A 15,975-nucleotide genomic window follows, 5' to 3' on the forward strand; every position below is an offset into this window, starting at 1 on the left:
GTATTTCAGCTAGTAGAAGAAAAGAACATCTTAGTCTAAAATGAGTTATGAGAAGCTGAAGACTAGCTAGTGAAAGTGCACAAATTAGAAACCTAGTTAATGGCATATTGTCTCTATAGAGGACACATTAAAACTCAAGTGTATGGGAGTTGACTACAGTATATGACTACTCTTCATTGTACAGATAATGTGCAGGAATTGGGTAGTACCCCTTCAAAGAGGTTGCTGGCCCTCTAGTGGCCCTCATTTGTCTTTTGTGTTTCAGAAGCTACCACAACCCAGCCACAGCAGCAGTGTATATATGTAGCTAGGGCGCTTGGCCTTACATGTTGTGTATAGTTATTTGGATCCTACTGTGCCCATGTGGTTCCTTCACATTAGGTTTGTTGTGTAAACAGCAAAAATACATATCAGTACCCCTCTGAAGAAACCTGAACCAGTGTCCTATCCCATCTCAATTCCTAATTTTAATACACATAAACAGAAAAAAGGCATTTTCAGTGTTAACATCAGATTACAAATGTGGTCCTAAAATGACAAAAATTAGCAAGTGGCTGCAAGGGCAAGTGTAGTATCTGAAGCTACTTTTAACTCATTTTGTAAAACTGAGTAGGCTTCAGACTGATGGTATCTTTTCAACGAACTTAAGATACTTACTGCAGAAAACCAGATCGAGGATGTACCACAAACCTGTCCATGTTTCAGAGTAACAGCCGTGTTAGTCTGTATTCGCAAAAAGAAAAGGAGTACTTGTGGCACCTTAGAGACTAACCAATTTATCTGAGCATAAGCTTTCATGAGCTACAGCTCACTTCATCGGATGCATACTGTGGAAAGTTTAGAAGATCTTATTATATACACACAAAGCATGAAACAATACCTCCTCCCACCCCACTCTCCTGCTGGTAATAGCTTATCTAAAGTGATCACACTCCTTACAGTGTGTATGATAATCAAGTTGGGCCATTTCCAGCACAAATCCAGGTTTTCTCCCCCCCTCCCCCCCCCCACAAACTCACTCTCCTGCTGGTAATAGCTTATCCAAAGTGACCACTCTCCTTACATTGTGTATGATAATCAAGGTGGGCCATTTCCAGCACAAATCCAGGGTTTAACAAGAACGTCTGGGGGGAGGGGGTAGGAAAAAACAAGGGGAAATAGTCATTATGCAAGGTAGCCTATTTCCCCTTGTTTTTTCCTACCCCCTCCCCCCAGACGTTCTTGTTAAACCCTGGATTTGTGCTGGAAATGGCCCACCTTGATTATCATACACAATGTAAGGAGAGTGGTCACTTTGGATAAGCTATTACCAGCAGGAGAGTGAGTTTGTGTGTGGGGGGGGGGTGAGAAAACCTGAATTTGTGCTGGAAATGGCCCAACTTGATTATCATACACACTGTAAGGAGAGTGATCACTTTAGATAAGCTATTACCAGCAGGAGAGTGGGGTGGGAGGAGGTATTGTTTCATGCTTTGTGTGTATACAATAAGATCTTCTAAACTTTCCACAGTATGCATCCGATGAAGTGAGCTGTAGCTCACGAAAGCTTATGCTCAGATAAATTGGTTAGTCTCTAAGGTGCCACAAGTACTCCTTTTCTTTTTGCAAACCTGTCCATGGTGTCAGTGATCTGAAGAAAACACATTTGTCTGGACTGAATCTCAGGACTGCTTCAGGGAAGGTTAGTTTGGTCCATAGCACACACTTCCATAAATTATATCACAAATCTGTTGTATCTAAGGTATGTACTATGGTGTTCTGCTAAAAGGAGGAAGTATAGATTGAAAATTGGGTTGCAAAACGGCTCTACTAAGCAAGATAAAATTAGTTTCAGAGCACCAAGTTAAAAACCACCTCAGATCTCCTTCCAGTCTTCACACACAAAATCAAGTTCACAGAGCATAACTATTGTTTTCTTTCTAGTGGTTTTGTTATATGTACAAACTTTCAAAAACACACCTATATAAATATATGAAGTATGCTATCGGAGCAATGACAAAATAAAAATGAGACTGAAAATGATGGAGATGTAACTAAAACTAGTTGAGATCTCAAGAAAATGGTTGTACTTAAAACCCAATAGTTGGCTTTCCTCTTCCCCACATCAGAAATAATACAAAAATAAAACCCTGCTACCGGAAAACATGCTGCAAGAACAACCCTGTGATGGCAGAGGGATGAACTAGATGACCGAATACATTTTCCTTCTCTAATTTCTAGAATATGAAAAATTATAATCATTACAATGATTCTACCTACAACAGTTCTGGGTAATACAGAAGTCAGAGCTGGGCAAGATCTAGAAAATCATAATCCATTCCTCTGCCAATATAAAATTGTTCCCTACTGTGTGTTTTCAGTTTTTTGTCTAGTCTAGTTTTAAGTGTTCCAAGTCATGAAGCTCCCACCACGCCCTTTGGGTAACTATTCCACAGGAACAGATCTCAACATTAGCCAGTTTTTCCTGATGTACAACCTAAATGTTTCTGTTAAATTCCACCCCATTACTCAGTCACCCTGTATTTCCTTGTAACCACCCTAAGCAGCTTCTTGCCCTCCTAAGTGTTTACACCAGCAAATACTTGTAGATATTTCTCATGTCATTAGATGCCTTACAATCCTATTTCATAACTTGTCACCTGGCTTAAGCACAACTGTGACCAAACTAGGTTCCCAGTCAGCTTTAGCTGGTTCATGTCAGGTACCCAACCATGTTCAAAGGCCCTGTGCAAGGCGAGGTACAGACCTAGACCATGGAATTTTGTTTGAACATGGCTCTAACCCAACATCGCCCTGTTCCTGGCGGGGGGAGGAGGGGAACAGAAAGGAGGAGAAGGGGGGAAGGAGGAAAGCTGAGACCACTGGAGAAGAGGGGGTGAGAAACGCAGAAGGAGAAGAGGAGGCAGGACAAGACGAGGGAAGGGGGAAGAGAGAAGACGCCAAGGGCAGGGGAGAGGGCGGGGGAGGCCACCAGCGCTGGAGGGCTGGAATGGGGGGGGGGAGGCTCTCACCCGCGCACCGCAGGCTCTGGGAGAAGATGAAGTGGCAGCAGAGGTCGCACCAGGTCCTCACCGCCTCCTGCAGCCTGAAGCGGTGCCGCTGCCCTTCGGGCTCGGGCTCGGGCTCGAAGATGGTCCGGACGTGGCGGGGGCGCTGCGGGCCGGGTCGCCGGCGGCCGCAGAGCGGGCCCGGGGCTGCGGCTCTGCCCGCGCAGGGCTGCGGCGGCTGCTGCTCCCCCAGCGGCATGAAGAGCTCCAGGGCCGGCAGCGCGGGGGGCCCGGCCGCCCGGGGCGCCCTCACCACCGGCACTCGCGGCAGCCTCCTCCTCTTCGCCCGCGGGAGCCCGCCGGGCTCGGGGGCCGCCGCCGCCATGCGCAGCCCGCAGCTTCGGGAGGCGCCTCAGGCAGGACGCGCCGCCTGGGCTCGCCCGGCTGCAGCCGCCCAGGCAGGAGGCACCGCGCAGCCTGTGGCTGCACCTGCCCAGGGCGGGCGCTGAGCAGACCAGGGCCGAGCCCCGTCCATCCTCTGCCAGCGCCTGGGCTGGGAGGCGGGACTGGGGTCACAGGGCCCCTCTGCCAGTGCCCAGGGGAGTTTGTGTGTGTGTGGGGGGGGGGGGGGGTATCGTGTCCCACGCTGCCTCCTCCCTCCTCTGCCTCGGCCCCGGGAATCAGGTGTCACCACAGCCAGGGCAGCGCTCGGAGACGGCGGCCGGATCCGGTGTCACAGAGCCCCCTCCCTCCTCTGCCCGGCCCTGCTGGTGGGAGCGGAGCAGCTGGAGGGCAGGGACCCGGTTTACTCGTGTCAGTTACCGTGATGGGCTGTTCAGCCTCCGAAGGGGAATGAACAGACGGCACCGTGCAGAGGGCATGAGAGGTCCGAGGACTCTCCGACCAGAAAAATGGCACCTGACCATCTAGACGCCTAGGACTGGAAGGGACCTGGAGACGTCATCCAGTCCAGCCCCCTGCACTCAGGGCCTTCTAAGTATGATCCCGGGGTGGGCAAACTACGGCCAGGGGCCGTATGCGGCCCGCCAGCCGCTTTAAGCCGGCCCTCTGGCTCCCACTGGGGAGTGGGGTCTGGGGCTTGCCCCCTCCGGCGCCGCAGTCAGGGAGCAGGGTCCGGGGCCGCGCCACGGGAGGGTCCTAGAAGCAGCTGCATGGTCCCCTCCCCCCTCCGGCTCCTACGTCATAGGGGCAGTCAGGGGCCTCCGCTCTGCAGGCAGCCCCCGCCCCAAGCACCGCCCCTGCAGCTCCCATTGGCGGGAGCCAAAGCCAATGGGAGCTGCAGGGGCGGTGCCTGCGGACGGGGCAGCGTGCAGTGCCCCCGGGCTGTGCCTCAGGGAGAAGTAGGAGAAGGGAAATGCCCAGTGGTGGATTTAGAGTTAGTGCGGCCCTGTGCTCAGCTTCATCTTCCTTCCCCCCCTCTTTTTTCATTTTTTTCCTGCATTCTCCTTCTGGGGCTCAGGGTTGGGAGTGCAGGGTCTAGGAGGGAGTTAAGGTGTGGGAGCAGACTGTGGCTGCAGGGTCTGGGTGGGAGGTGGGGTGCGGGAGGGGGCTCAGGGTTGGGGGTGCAGAGTCTAGGAGGGAGTTAAGGTGTGGGAGCAGACTGTGGCTGCAGGGTCTGGGTGGGAGGTAGGGTGCGGGAGGGGGCTCAGGGTTGGGGGTGCAGGGTCTAGGAGGGAGTTAAGGTGTGGGAGCGGACTGTGGCTGCAGGGTCTGGGTGGGAGGTGGGGTGCGGGAGGGGGCTCAGGATTGGGGGTGCAGGGTCTAGGAGGGAGTTAAGGTGTGGGAGCAGACTGGGGCTGCAGGGTCTGGGTGGGAGGTAGGGTGCAGGAGGGGGCTCAGGGTTGGGGGTGCAGAGTCTAGGAGGGAGTTAAGGTGTGGGAGCAGACTGTGGCTGCAGGGTCTGGGTGGGAGGTAGGGTGCGGGAGGGGGCTCAGGGTTGGGAGTGCAGGGTCTAGGAGGGAGTTAAGGTGTGGGAGCGGACTGTGGCTGCAGGGTCTGGGTGGGAGGTAGGGTGCGGGAGGGGGCTCAGGGTTGGGGGTGCAGGGTCTAGGAGGGAGTTAAGGTGTGGGAGCAGACTGTGGCTGCAGGGTCTGGGTGGGAGGTAGGGTGTGGGAGGGGGCTCAGGGTTGGGGGTGCAGGGTCTAGGAGGGAGTTAAGGTGTGGGAGCGGACTGTGGCTGCAGGGTCTGGGTGGGAGGTAGGGTGCAGGAGGGGGCTCAGGATTGGGAGTGCAGGGTCTAGGAGGGAGTTAAGGTGTGGGAGCGGACTGTGGCTGCAGGGTCTGGGTGGGAGGTAGGGTGCGGGAGGCGGCTCAGGATTGGGAGTGCAGGGTCTAGGAGGGAGTTAAGGTGTGGGAGTGGGCTGGGGCTGCAGGGTCTGGGTGGGAGGTAGGGTGCGGGGGGGGCTCAGGGTTGGGGGTGCAGGGTGTGGGAGGGAGTTAGGGTGCAGGAACAGGCTGGGGATGGGGCATCTGGCCAGGGGGATGGGGTGCGGAGCACCTACCTGTGGCATCTCCCGTTTGGTGCGGTGGTGCAGGTGGAGGAAGTTCAGGTGGCTCCATGTGGTCCTGTGCTTGCCCCGCAGGCACCACCCCCCGCAGCTCCCATTGGCCATGATTCTCAGAGCCGCCTCCACCCCGACCCTCCACCAGGCAGGACTGGAACGCAAGGGCTTTACGGGCTGCAGCCCAGGGCTTAGTGGGCCCCAGAGTCGAGGGCTGCAGCCCCTAAAGCCCCACCCCCTTTCTGAATCCGGCCCTGCAAGCATGGGCTGGAGGACTCAGGAGGAGCAGGGGCAGCCATGCAGCCAGAGAGAAGCGGCTGCCCTGTGCTTCTCCTGAATCCTCTGGCCTGCATTCGCAGCGCTCCCGCTACCCGCACCTCCCGCCTGGTTCCCTGAAGCTGCAGGTGAGCCTCCCTCCCTCCTCTCCTGTTTCCCATAGCCCCCATCCCATGGAGCAGCCCCCCTGGAGGGGGTACGCCGGTGCTGAGCTGCCCGAGTGCCTGGCCCTGTGCCAGGGCACTGTGTGTTTCATGGTAAATCTGCCCCTGGACATGCCGCTGCTTCTGGGAGCCGGTTGAGGTAAGCACAAACCAGAGCCTGCACCCCTGAGCCTCTCCCCCTGCCCCAACCCCCTGCCCCAGTCTTGATCCCCCTCCTGCCTTCTGAACCCCTCGATCCCAGCCCAGAGCACCCTCCTGCACCCCAAACTCCTCATCTCCAGCCCCACCCCAGAGCCCGCACCCCCCAGCCGAAGCCTGTGCCCCTTCCCACACCCCAGCCCCCTCCCTGATCCCCCTCCTGCCCTCCAAACCCCTCGGACCCAGCCTTGCGCACCCTCCTACACCACAAACTCCTTATCCCCAGACCCACCCCAGAGCCCACACCCCCAGCCGGAGCCCTTACCCTCTGATACACCCCACTCCCCAGCTCGGAGCCCCCACCCGCACCCTGAACTCCTCATTTCTGGCTGCACGCCGGAGCCCTCACCCCCAGCCTCAATTTTGTGAGCATTCATGGCCTGCCATACAATTTCTATTCCCTGGGTCATATTGTCACTGCTAAACTTGGAGGATTGCTCTTTGCATGTTTACTTACAGTAACTTAAATGAAGGTAAAATCTTACACACACAAGGATATTACTAAGGCATAAGCCTCTCATATTCTTCTGTCAGGTTGACATAGAAGCAACTTCATAATCACTGTTTCTCCCTGCGATTCCCCAGCACGTACAGATCCTCATTTCCCTGAATCTGAGGAGCTATCCATTGAGATACACCAACACATTATAAAAAAAAAAAAAACTAGACAATTAACAAACAAAAACTACATTTAGTGATGGGTAAGGTTGTGTCAGGAGGGGACACACCCCAGCAACCCAAAATATTAAATACAAAGAGATAAGTTAAGGGGGAAAACTCATGCATTCCTTTCCACCTTCACAGTGCCTGATCACTGTTGATAACATCTTCTAATGCTCCTTAAAGCTTTCACTTCAATCTCCAACAGATACCCAAAAACAATTCACATCTTAACTCCGTCAAAGTTGCAGTCTAATCCAAAACCTTGACAGTGACTTCAGTAGTGCTAACTCAGAATAACTTCCCGAATGTTTGGAATGTGTGACAGTCAGACAGACAGTATGCTAATCTGTCATACAATGTATATAAAAGCATATGAAGTCACTGTTAAAGTTTTGCATTAATGTCCAAGTTTGACAAAGCTGTGTTATGATGCAACCCTGTCACTAAACAATTCTGTTTGTTAATATTGAATAGAATGGATATCCTCCCCAGGGCTGGACACCAAGAATTTCTGAATTCTAGTCTTATTACTTACACTCCTACTCTTAATTTTCTGTGCTTCCCAGAAACTGCTGGGGAGTGTGGTGGGAGTCAAATGTTACTCTTATTTACAGATAACCTCTTTGTACCTCAGGGAGCCTAAGGGACTTCTCACCGTCACAGAGGAATTTTGTAGCAGAGCTGGAAACAAAGCCCATCTTTCTGTTGTGCTAAACCCATGAGTTATCTCCTAGATCAGCTTGCATCTCCAGCAAATTGCTTCGTATGTCTCTTCTTTTTTATTGTGCTCTGCAATATGCTAATAACACTTCTTTACTTTTTTTTTTAAAATGCTTTGAAAACTACAGGACAAAAATGCAATTTAAGTATATTGGTCAAGGACAATTACATTCTGGCAGCTTTGGTCAACGGTGGCTGGGTTCATCAATCACAGAGCATTACACAAAGTTTGAGATTTTTTAATATATGTATTTTTTTATTAGGTCTGTGCTTAATCTTTTGCAAGCTAGCGGAGCAGGAAGCAGTGGAGACTGAAACACCTTATTTTTGAGCGTCTCCTACGTAGGCACTTGAAGCAGCATTAGAGTTAAGCCCTTCAAAGTCAAGAAGCCAGTTAAAATGAATGTTGCAACTTTAACTCTACCTCCTTGTGCCTCTGCTTCATGACACTCTTTCATTACAAATTCAAAATTTAAAATTCAAAATGATCTGGACAAACTAGAGAAACGGTCTGAAGTAAATAGGATGAAATACAATAAGGACAAATGCAAAGTATGCCACTTAGGAAGGAACAATCAGCTGCACGCACAAAAAATGGGAAATGACTGCCTAGGTAGGAGTACTGCAGAAAGGGATCTGGGGGTCACAAGCTAAATATGAGCCACCTGAACTCCCTGCACCTGCACACCCCACACCAAATGGGAGCTACTCCAGGTAAGTGCTCTGCACCCCAACCCCCTGCCCCAGCCCTGAACCCCCTCCTGCACCCTAACTCCTGGCCAGACCCCCCCATCCCCAGCCTGCTCCTGCACCCTAACTCCCTCCGAGACTCTGCACCCCCAGCCCACTCCCGCACCCTAACTCCCACCCAGACCCTGTACCCCTAACCCCAGCCCACTCCCGCACCCTAACACCCTTCCGGATCCTGCATCCCAACCCTGAGCCCCCTCCCGCACCATAACTCTCTCCCAGACCCTGCACTCTTAGCCCTGAGCCCCAGGAGGAGGCTTCTATGCGTGGCGCTGTCTGGTACCTCTGCCCGTCCAAAGACAGCACCCCTGCAGCTCCCATTGTCTGTGATTCCCGGCCAATGGGAGATGCAGGGGCGGCTCTTGAGGCGGGGGCAGCATGCAGGATGAAGGCCTCTGACTGCCCCTATGACATAGGAGCTGGAGGGGGGGCCATGCTGCTGCTTCCGGGAGCCGCATGGCTCGGCTCCCAACCCTGCTCCCCGGCTGGAGTCCCAGAGGGGGGCCATGCGGCTGCTTCTGGGAGCCACGTGGAGCGGCCCCCAACTCTGCTCCCCGGCTGGAGCGGGGCAAGCCCCACACCCTGGTCACCAGTGGGAGTTAGAGGGCCGGATTAAAATGGCTGGCAGGCTGGTTGTGGCCCGCAGGCTGTAGTTTGCCCACCCCTGATATAACCTGTCATCTGGAGGGAACTTCTGAGAAGGAGTCTGTGTAATCATTCACTTACTGAAACACTTCACAGCCTGTTGTGGACTTCCAGAACCTGGATACAGCCAGCAGCAGCTCCAGCATGCACACATCTGCATTATATCCCGAGGTCTGCCGGTTGCTCTCCCCCTTCTCCGCCAGTATGAAGCATTCCTCTCAACCTTCAAACATACTACTATGGACACCTGAAAGTATGATGGCTGCCATGTGGCCAACACCAGTGATTGAAACAACTTTCAGAGCTAAAAGCATGAGTCTTTATGGCTTGTGCTGAAAAGCCACATTCTCATGATGAGAATTGTTACAGACTCTCATCCTCTCTGGGTTGGGCACTGAGGGGACACAACACATACTTTGACCAATGGGCTACAAGCAAAGTGAGAGAGAGAGAGGTGAAATGCAAAACATGCATTTTGGCGATCCATACCATAATTTACAGTTTGTCATAGTTTTTAGGTACAAACCTGTTTTAAAGGCATCTTTTTACTGTATGAATCACATGTGACCATGCCAGCCTTCACATAGTCCAGCAGCAGGATTTGAATTCTTTGACCTTCAGATCCCTAGCTTAGGCCTTTACTTTTTGAGCTACAGAAATACAGTAATTACTAGTCCTGTTATAGAACAGCCACTGGAAGAGGAATTGACACACACTAACAATGGATTACACAACTGTTTACCAGTCAGTAGTAGAATATTGGCAATCAGGAATCCTGGATTCTATACTTGGCTCTGGGAGAGGAGTGTGGTTTACAGTAGTTACAGAGAGGAAAAGGAAATCTGGTTTACTCACTCTGAAGGGAAACTGTGTGATGCAGTGGACAAGATTGGTGTTTGTCATATTAGAGACCTAGATTCTCTGCTTGCAGAGGGCGAGGGGGAAGAGTTTCAACACCTCTTCCCTGTCTTCTAGGTTGGGGTTTGTGGGTGTAGTCAATCATAAGGGTAGTGAATTGCAAGAGCACTTAAAATTGACAATACAAACTCCTGCTCTCCTCTTTCCCAGCTCAGGAAAGTTCTCCTTCCCAGAGCAAATGTCACCAAATTAAAATTTGACATATCTTGTGTTATGACTAAATAGAAATAAAATATTCTATAGACACACACTACTGTCAGGTTTCAGAGTAGCAGCCATGTTAGTCTGTATTCGCAAAAAGAAAAGGAGTACTTGTGGCATCTTAGAGACTAACAAATTTATTTGAGCATAAGCTTTCGTGAGAATCAATACACAAGGAACAAAAATGTACCCAAAAGACAGATTGCATAGTATTTTAGGTTTCTTGCAAAAGGGGTACAAAGAAAAGTGGGACAATCTTGTGTATAAAATCACCAGAAAGGATGATTTTTTAATCTTTCTGTATCAATTCATCTTTTTATCAAACCACCATGAAAATTTCAAAATGCTCAAAGTTTGTATTTTTTGCCATTTTTTGAGATTTTTACAAATACAAGTTTAAAATTCCTCTTAAAACTATAATGTGATCTTAACTATGGCCCAGTTACCACTATACCATAATAGACCCTTATACCACCCGCCCTCATCCCTATAGTACGTGAGCGCGATCCAGTAGTACATTGAACATGACTAAGGTCTGTCTTATGTAGTTTGTTCTCTCGCTCTCAACCTCTTCCCCCAGAGAATTGTGTGCAGTGCAGTATTTCATTTTGATAGAGTTTGTTTGTTTAATGTACATGTTTATTAGAGAAGACAAGGTGGAAGAAGTGGCACTTAGAGGGGAAGGTGCTAAGGTTTCTGCTGATAAGTTCTTTTGAAAGTTTGTGCCACAGTCTTGGACTCATAGCTCAGAAAGCTGTGTCCTGCACAGAGAAGCTTTACCTTATAGCAAAATGTCCCAATGTGCCCCAAGCCATGGGCAAAAGTAGTTTGGTGGAGAATACTGGAGTAGTCCAGGAGGGAGATCCCTTTTCCAAGTTCTGGGATTCCTTTAAACTTTTGAAAAAATGCCCACACTGGTTTTTAGCAAGTAAGGGACTAGGGATTTTATTGGTAAGCTAAATTATAACTCAGAACTTAGCTGTGTTTAATATGAGTAGCTGGGCAAATTTTAAACAGCAACAACTCTAATTTTTTCACCCCATATTTCTAAACTGTAGTGAATCATGTACATTGCAGAGCAAGGTCTATAGCCATACAAAGTTTCACATGTAACAGTTCATCTGTTTTTGTGATACAAATAAGTCGTACTATTATTAAATAGGAAAACTTGCTTTTTAAGCTCTACAGAACTCAGATTTGATTGAAGTGTGCTTCAGTTAATCAAAATAAACTTTGTGTTGGCACTAAACATGAAAAACTTCAGTTCAAGACGCAAAGCTTTTAGAAAGTTTGAATGACTGAAAAAGGAGGTTTACAGTAACTTTTATAACCTTAACTAAAGCAGTTGCTACATGACCTTGCTACAGTACTGCAGAGGTTCTTCCATGCATGCTTAGATCTTGTTGAAACTAGATTTTTTGCTAGTATAGCTACTCTGGCAAATTCTTGAAGTGGAAATATAGCTTATACTGGCAAGAGTTCCATGCATGAAATAAGCTATATAGGTAAAGGGATTTTTTTGCTGGTAGAACTGCATCTACACTAGGGCTTTTGCCCACTTAGCAATGTTCGTTAGGTTGTGATTTTTTCACACTCCTAACCAGCACAGCTGTGGTGGTAAACCTTTTTGCATAGACCAGACCCTAGTCTCCTCTGTTACCCTAGTCTTCTCTGTATACAAAAATGCTTTTTGGAAAGCACTAGGGCTAAGGGTTGATAGCTTTCCTCTCTGCTTCAATTAAACGATTAGTCTCAGGTTGGTTGGTTGGAGATTAGTCTTTTTTGGAACTATTACAGTTAATACATCCATCAAAAATAATCAAAATCAGAAAGTGAGAGGTAGGAAACATGCATGAAAATTATGTATTGGAATACTTAGCAGTCAAACTTAAATGAAAGAGCGAGCTGTTTCAGAATTGGCTAGAGACTGGTTCTAATTTTACCCAAACCAGTTTGTCTAGCTTGTTTGTTCCTTGTTTCACTTTTACTCCCTTTCAAGGCTTGTTCAACTTTTTAAAATGTTTATGAGTGAAGTGTCTCCTGCCGCCTTTTGTAATCCATGCTGTAGCATTATACCCTGTAGGTATTTTATGAAGTCCCACATACTGTGTCTACAGTGACCTTTTTCTTAAAACTTCTGCTACTGAATTAGCAAGATTCAGTGGGAGCTCCTGTGCAGAAAAGGTATCAGTAGGATGAGCACTGAGGGGACACAACATGTGCACACCCACACTGCTCAGAACAAGTTTAAACAATACAGTGGTGAAAAAGTTTGTTGCTGCTGGCACCTAGTCTATGCTAGTGCTTCCATTATTGCGCAGGACAGAAACACTCTTTTCTGTATTAGGACAGTACTGAGCACATTTTTGCTGCTACTGCAATCTAAATAATGGTTTGAAACTTGTAATTTTATTCCTTATATTTCATTTGCGTTTAAGGGGGAAATAGTGGTATGTCATGAAAATTATAAGCCAATTTTTACAAAACAAAATGAAAATAAATGATGAAAAGAAGCCTGGAAATTAAAGACACACCTTAGAATAAATGGTTGATATTGTATTTATGTATATAAGTCATTCACTCATGCAATTTTACAATTAATATGTAGACGGGCTTGCTAATGTATTACTTTAATCAGTTACTTAACACTATAACTCTAAAGTAGTAATTCAGTTTCAGAGGGGGAAAAAAACCCTATAATACTGTCAATTGTCTTAGCAAACCTATTCTTTCCATATTAAGGATTGACAATATTATGACAGTTGGTATGAACGCAGCCAATCTCATGGTACACCACACACCATGCATCAAGGACTAAAGCCAATAAGGGATGTTTCATAAGAAAGTAATCAGTAATATGCTTAACTGATTACTTCAAGTCCATTAGCCAGTTTGTAACAAATTACTTTTTCAAAACAATTTTAACAAGCCTATATACATTATTGGTGGATTTACAAGACTAAAACCAGCAGTGTTTTAAAATGAACATGTTATGAAGCAACATGATAGAAAAAAAAAACATTAAACATTTTCATCCTTGTGAAAATAGTAAGCGACTGTACACTGTGGCATACAAACTATGTTTACAACGATTAACTCTCCCCATTCAGACTGCTTCAGTGTAAGAGAAATAAGACTCCTCTATTCCTCTTACAATTGTCTTTTCTCTGAAAATTCAATCTTTCAACCAATATAATTTGTTTTACAAAGTTAAAATTCCTTAAAATAATGAACAAAATAACATAGACATAGAAATAATCTGTTATTCCAATATACATTTATGTACAATTTAAGAACCTGATTCTTCAAACATCTATGCACATAAAGTTTACTAACATTCAGCAGGATTACCGACATGAAGTCATTCATGTGCATGCTAACACAATCAGGCTCTAAAATATTCCCATAATTTAAACACTTTGAAGTAAACACTTTTAAATGACATGGCTAACCCAGAAAAAATGGATTTTTTTTCTCTCTTTTTTGGGCAACAAAATTGCTGAACCGATTTTGCAGAGCAATTTTTTCCAAAAAGTTTGCAAGCTGAGGAGCATCTTTTACCATACGTAGGGGTAAATGATATTTGAACAGGCAATAAAAGCAACCCAGTATTAGAGACTGTAAAGCAGTGTATATATTACTTTAAGACTGGAGCAACCAACCAGAAACACCAACTTCATAATTTCTATTTTAAGTATAAAATACATTTTAATGTTTTGAAATTTTTATTCCTGTACTGTGATGGGGGCAGAAAGACAGGGGAATAAACATCACAAAACTGAGTCTTACACATGTGTACCTGTTACTGGCTGCTTTTTATTTGGTTGCATGCTTCAGGGTTTTACTGTGCTTATAAAAAGCATGAAATAATCTAGGACTAATCTATTTCAGAAACTACATGTTACCTTACATGCCTTATTGCAAACAGGAATGGCAGAGATGGAACTGTTGGCCATCCATGGCATTGTCTCAAAAGAGAAAGAATGAGGCCTTTGCTCCAGAAGGCCCATGATCCTTGAATGCTCTTCCTCAACAATATGTAGCAGACTACATCAGTGACAAAACTCAGGATATTTGCTTCCTTTTTAATTTCATAGGTTTTGGAGGAGACAGTTTTCTTCTCCATGTTTTGGGCTGAGTTGTGCAGTGTTGGAGGAGCAGGGTGTAGTATTAACTTTGTATTTGGGGTTGGGCTGCGTGCAGTTACTGGTTTTGAATGTGCTAACTTTTCTGTTTAGTAGCTGCTTTTGGTTTCAAATAATTTTTGTTAGATGCCAGAAGCCTTCAGTATGGGGCACCACAGATGTAAGAAAGTATTACTAGGTTTTCCCTCCCAAGTTTAACATCTTATTAGTCATAAGCTGTGACACTGTACTTTGTTGGTTTTGGTCCCTTTCTGAGAATTACATTTTTAAAAAATAGTTATTTTGCTGATGTTAAACTAGCACTGAAGCAAGACAAAGTGATTTATGGACTCCAACACTAAACTCCCATAATACTTAGCCAAATGATTATCATGAAGAACATGGCACCCAACATGGACAGGACTAAAAACCTTGTGAATTTATTTTCTCACACACAAGTGGACTATTAACTTGGTAGACAAAGGGGAAGAAACGTATCTCCTCTCTTCGTCCTAAATGCGTGCTGTTCACATTGAATTACAGATGCAAAGACAAGATCAAATGGTCTTCATTCAAGTACTGTAGTTGATCATGAGTCATTGACTAGGTTCTGAAATAACACACTGGTATTAAGGGAAGCCCAAGCGCCCTTTAAAACAGTGGTGCCCAGACTTTTCCTGTCGCAACTCCCCCCTTACCAGTAATGGAATCTGTCTATGCCCCCCTCCTGCATTACTGCACAGCTGGATGGTACTCCCACTCCACCCCCTGTGGGGACTGACCTGGGCCCTGCTGTGTGCCCCCAAAACATTCTTCCACACACCCCTAAGGGGGTCCGCCCCACAGTTTTGGGACCACTGTTTTAAAAACTATTAATAACTTCTCTGAATGCAAGCTAGTTCAAGCCACAAATTCTCTTTCAAGAAACAAAAGTAAATCGTGACCCAAAAGTCAACATTCAATGAATGTCTATTTAGCATTATTGCCGTAATCCTTTGCCATAGTTCCTTAAAGGGATAAAATTTATAACCAGGTCAGAAAATTTAACAGTAATTCTATTTTAACATTAACAAAAAACTGATATAATTGTTATATTTACAGTATATACATATTTACATAATTTTGTTAAATACTAGAGTCGCAGAAAAAAATTGCTGTACAGAATGCTTTTTCTGCATTTAAATGCCCCTTATAGCATTTTTTTTTTCTGTGAAAAATGAACAGTCTTTTCATGGTCCTTTGTTGACTAGATACAGTCTACATTCCGCAGGCCACCATCCACAGTCAAAGCACCAAATCTAAAGTGAAAGAAACATTTTATTCTTAGCTGATTAAACTTGATTTAATACACAATAAATTAACGCTTACTCTAGAATAAAATTAACGTGTTTCTTTTTTGAGTTCATTTAACTATAACTTAATTATGTTCTTTCCCCCCCTCTTGCCACACCCCAACACACATTTATTTCTTAAAATAGTATTCTTGGAGACACATGAAGAGCGTGTATACAACAGGTCACTGAATGATCTAAGCACAGGACCGAGAACCAGGAACAAGTGAGTTCTTAGCCCAGTACTACCACTGACTCACAAACTCACTAGGAGGCCTTAGGCAGATCATAACACCTGTGTAGGAAATGGACCCATTACTAATAGCTGCCATCTGCAATGGATACCCCTGAACCAGTGAATGAAAATGATTTGACTGCTAGCGTAGACAGAACAGAATCATTTTCAGTGCCACTAAAGAAAGCATTGTTTCAGAATGGTTATAAAAAGTATGATTGACTTGTTTTCTCAGTGCTAT

The 15,975-nt window shown here is 46.5% G+C and overlaps 1 protein-coding gene across 3 annotated transcripts in view; it reads right to left on the minus strand.

Annotated features, from left to right (window-relative positions):
* Positions 1 to 12,587: 12,587 nt before the first annotated feature.
* TBK1 (TANK binding kinase 1) overlaps positions 12,588 to 15,975 on the minus strand; it is a 54,173-nt gene continuing 50,785 nt past the window's right edge. For all 3 annotated transcript variants that reach the window (XM_077833433.1, XM_077833420.1, XM_077833428.1), the window contains one exon: positions 12,588 to 15,466. In XM_077833433.1, coding sequence (XP_077689559.1) covers positions 15,415 to 15,466 — 52 coding nt within the window. In that variant the 3' untranslated portion in view covers positions 12,588 to 15,414. The remainder of the gene's footprint in view (positions 15,467 to 15,975) is intronic.

Source organism: Eretmochelys imbricata, chromosome 1 (genome assembly GCF_965152235.1).
Source record: "Eretmochelys imbricata isolate rEreImb1 chromosome 1, rEreImb1.hap1, whole genome shotgun sequence".
Lineage (NCBI taxonomy): Eukaryota > Metazoa > Chordata > Testudines > Cheloniidae > Eretmochelys > Eretmochelys imbricata.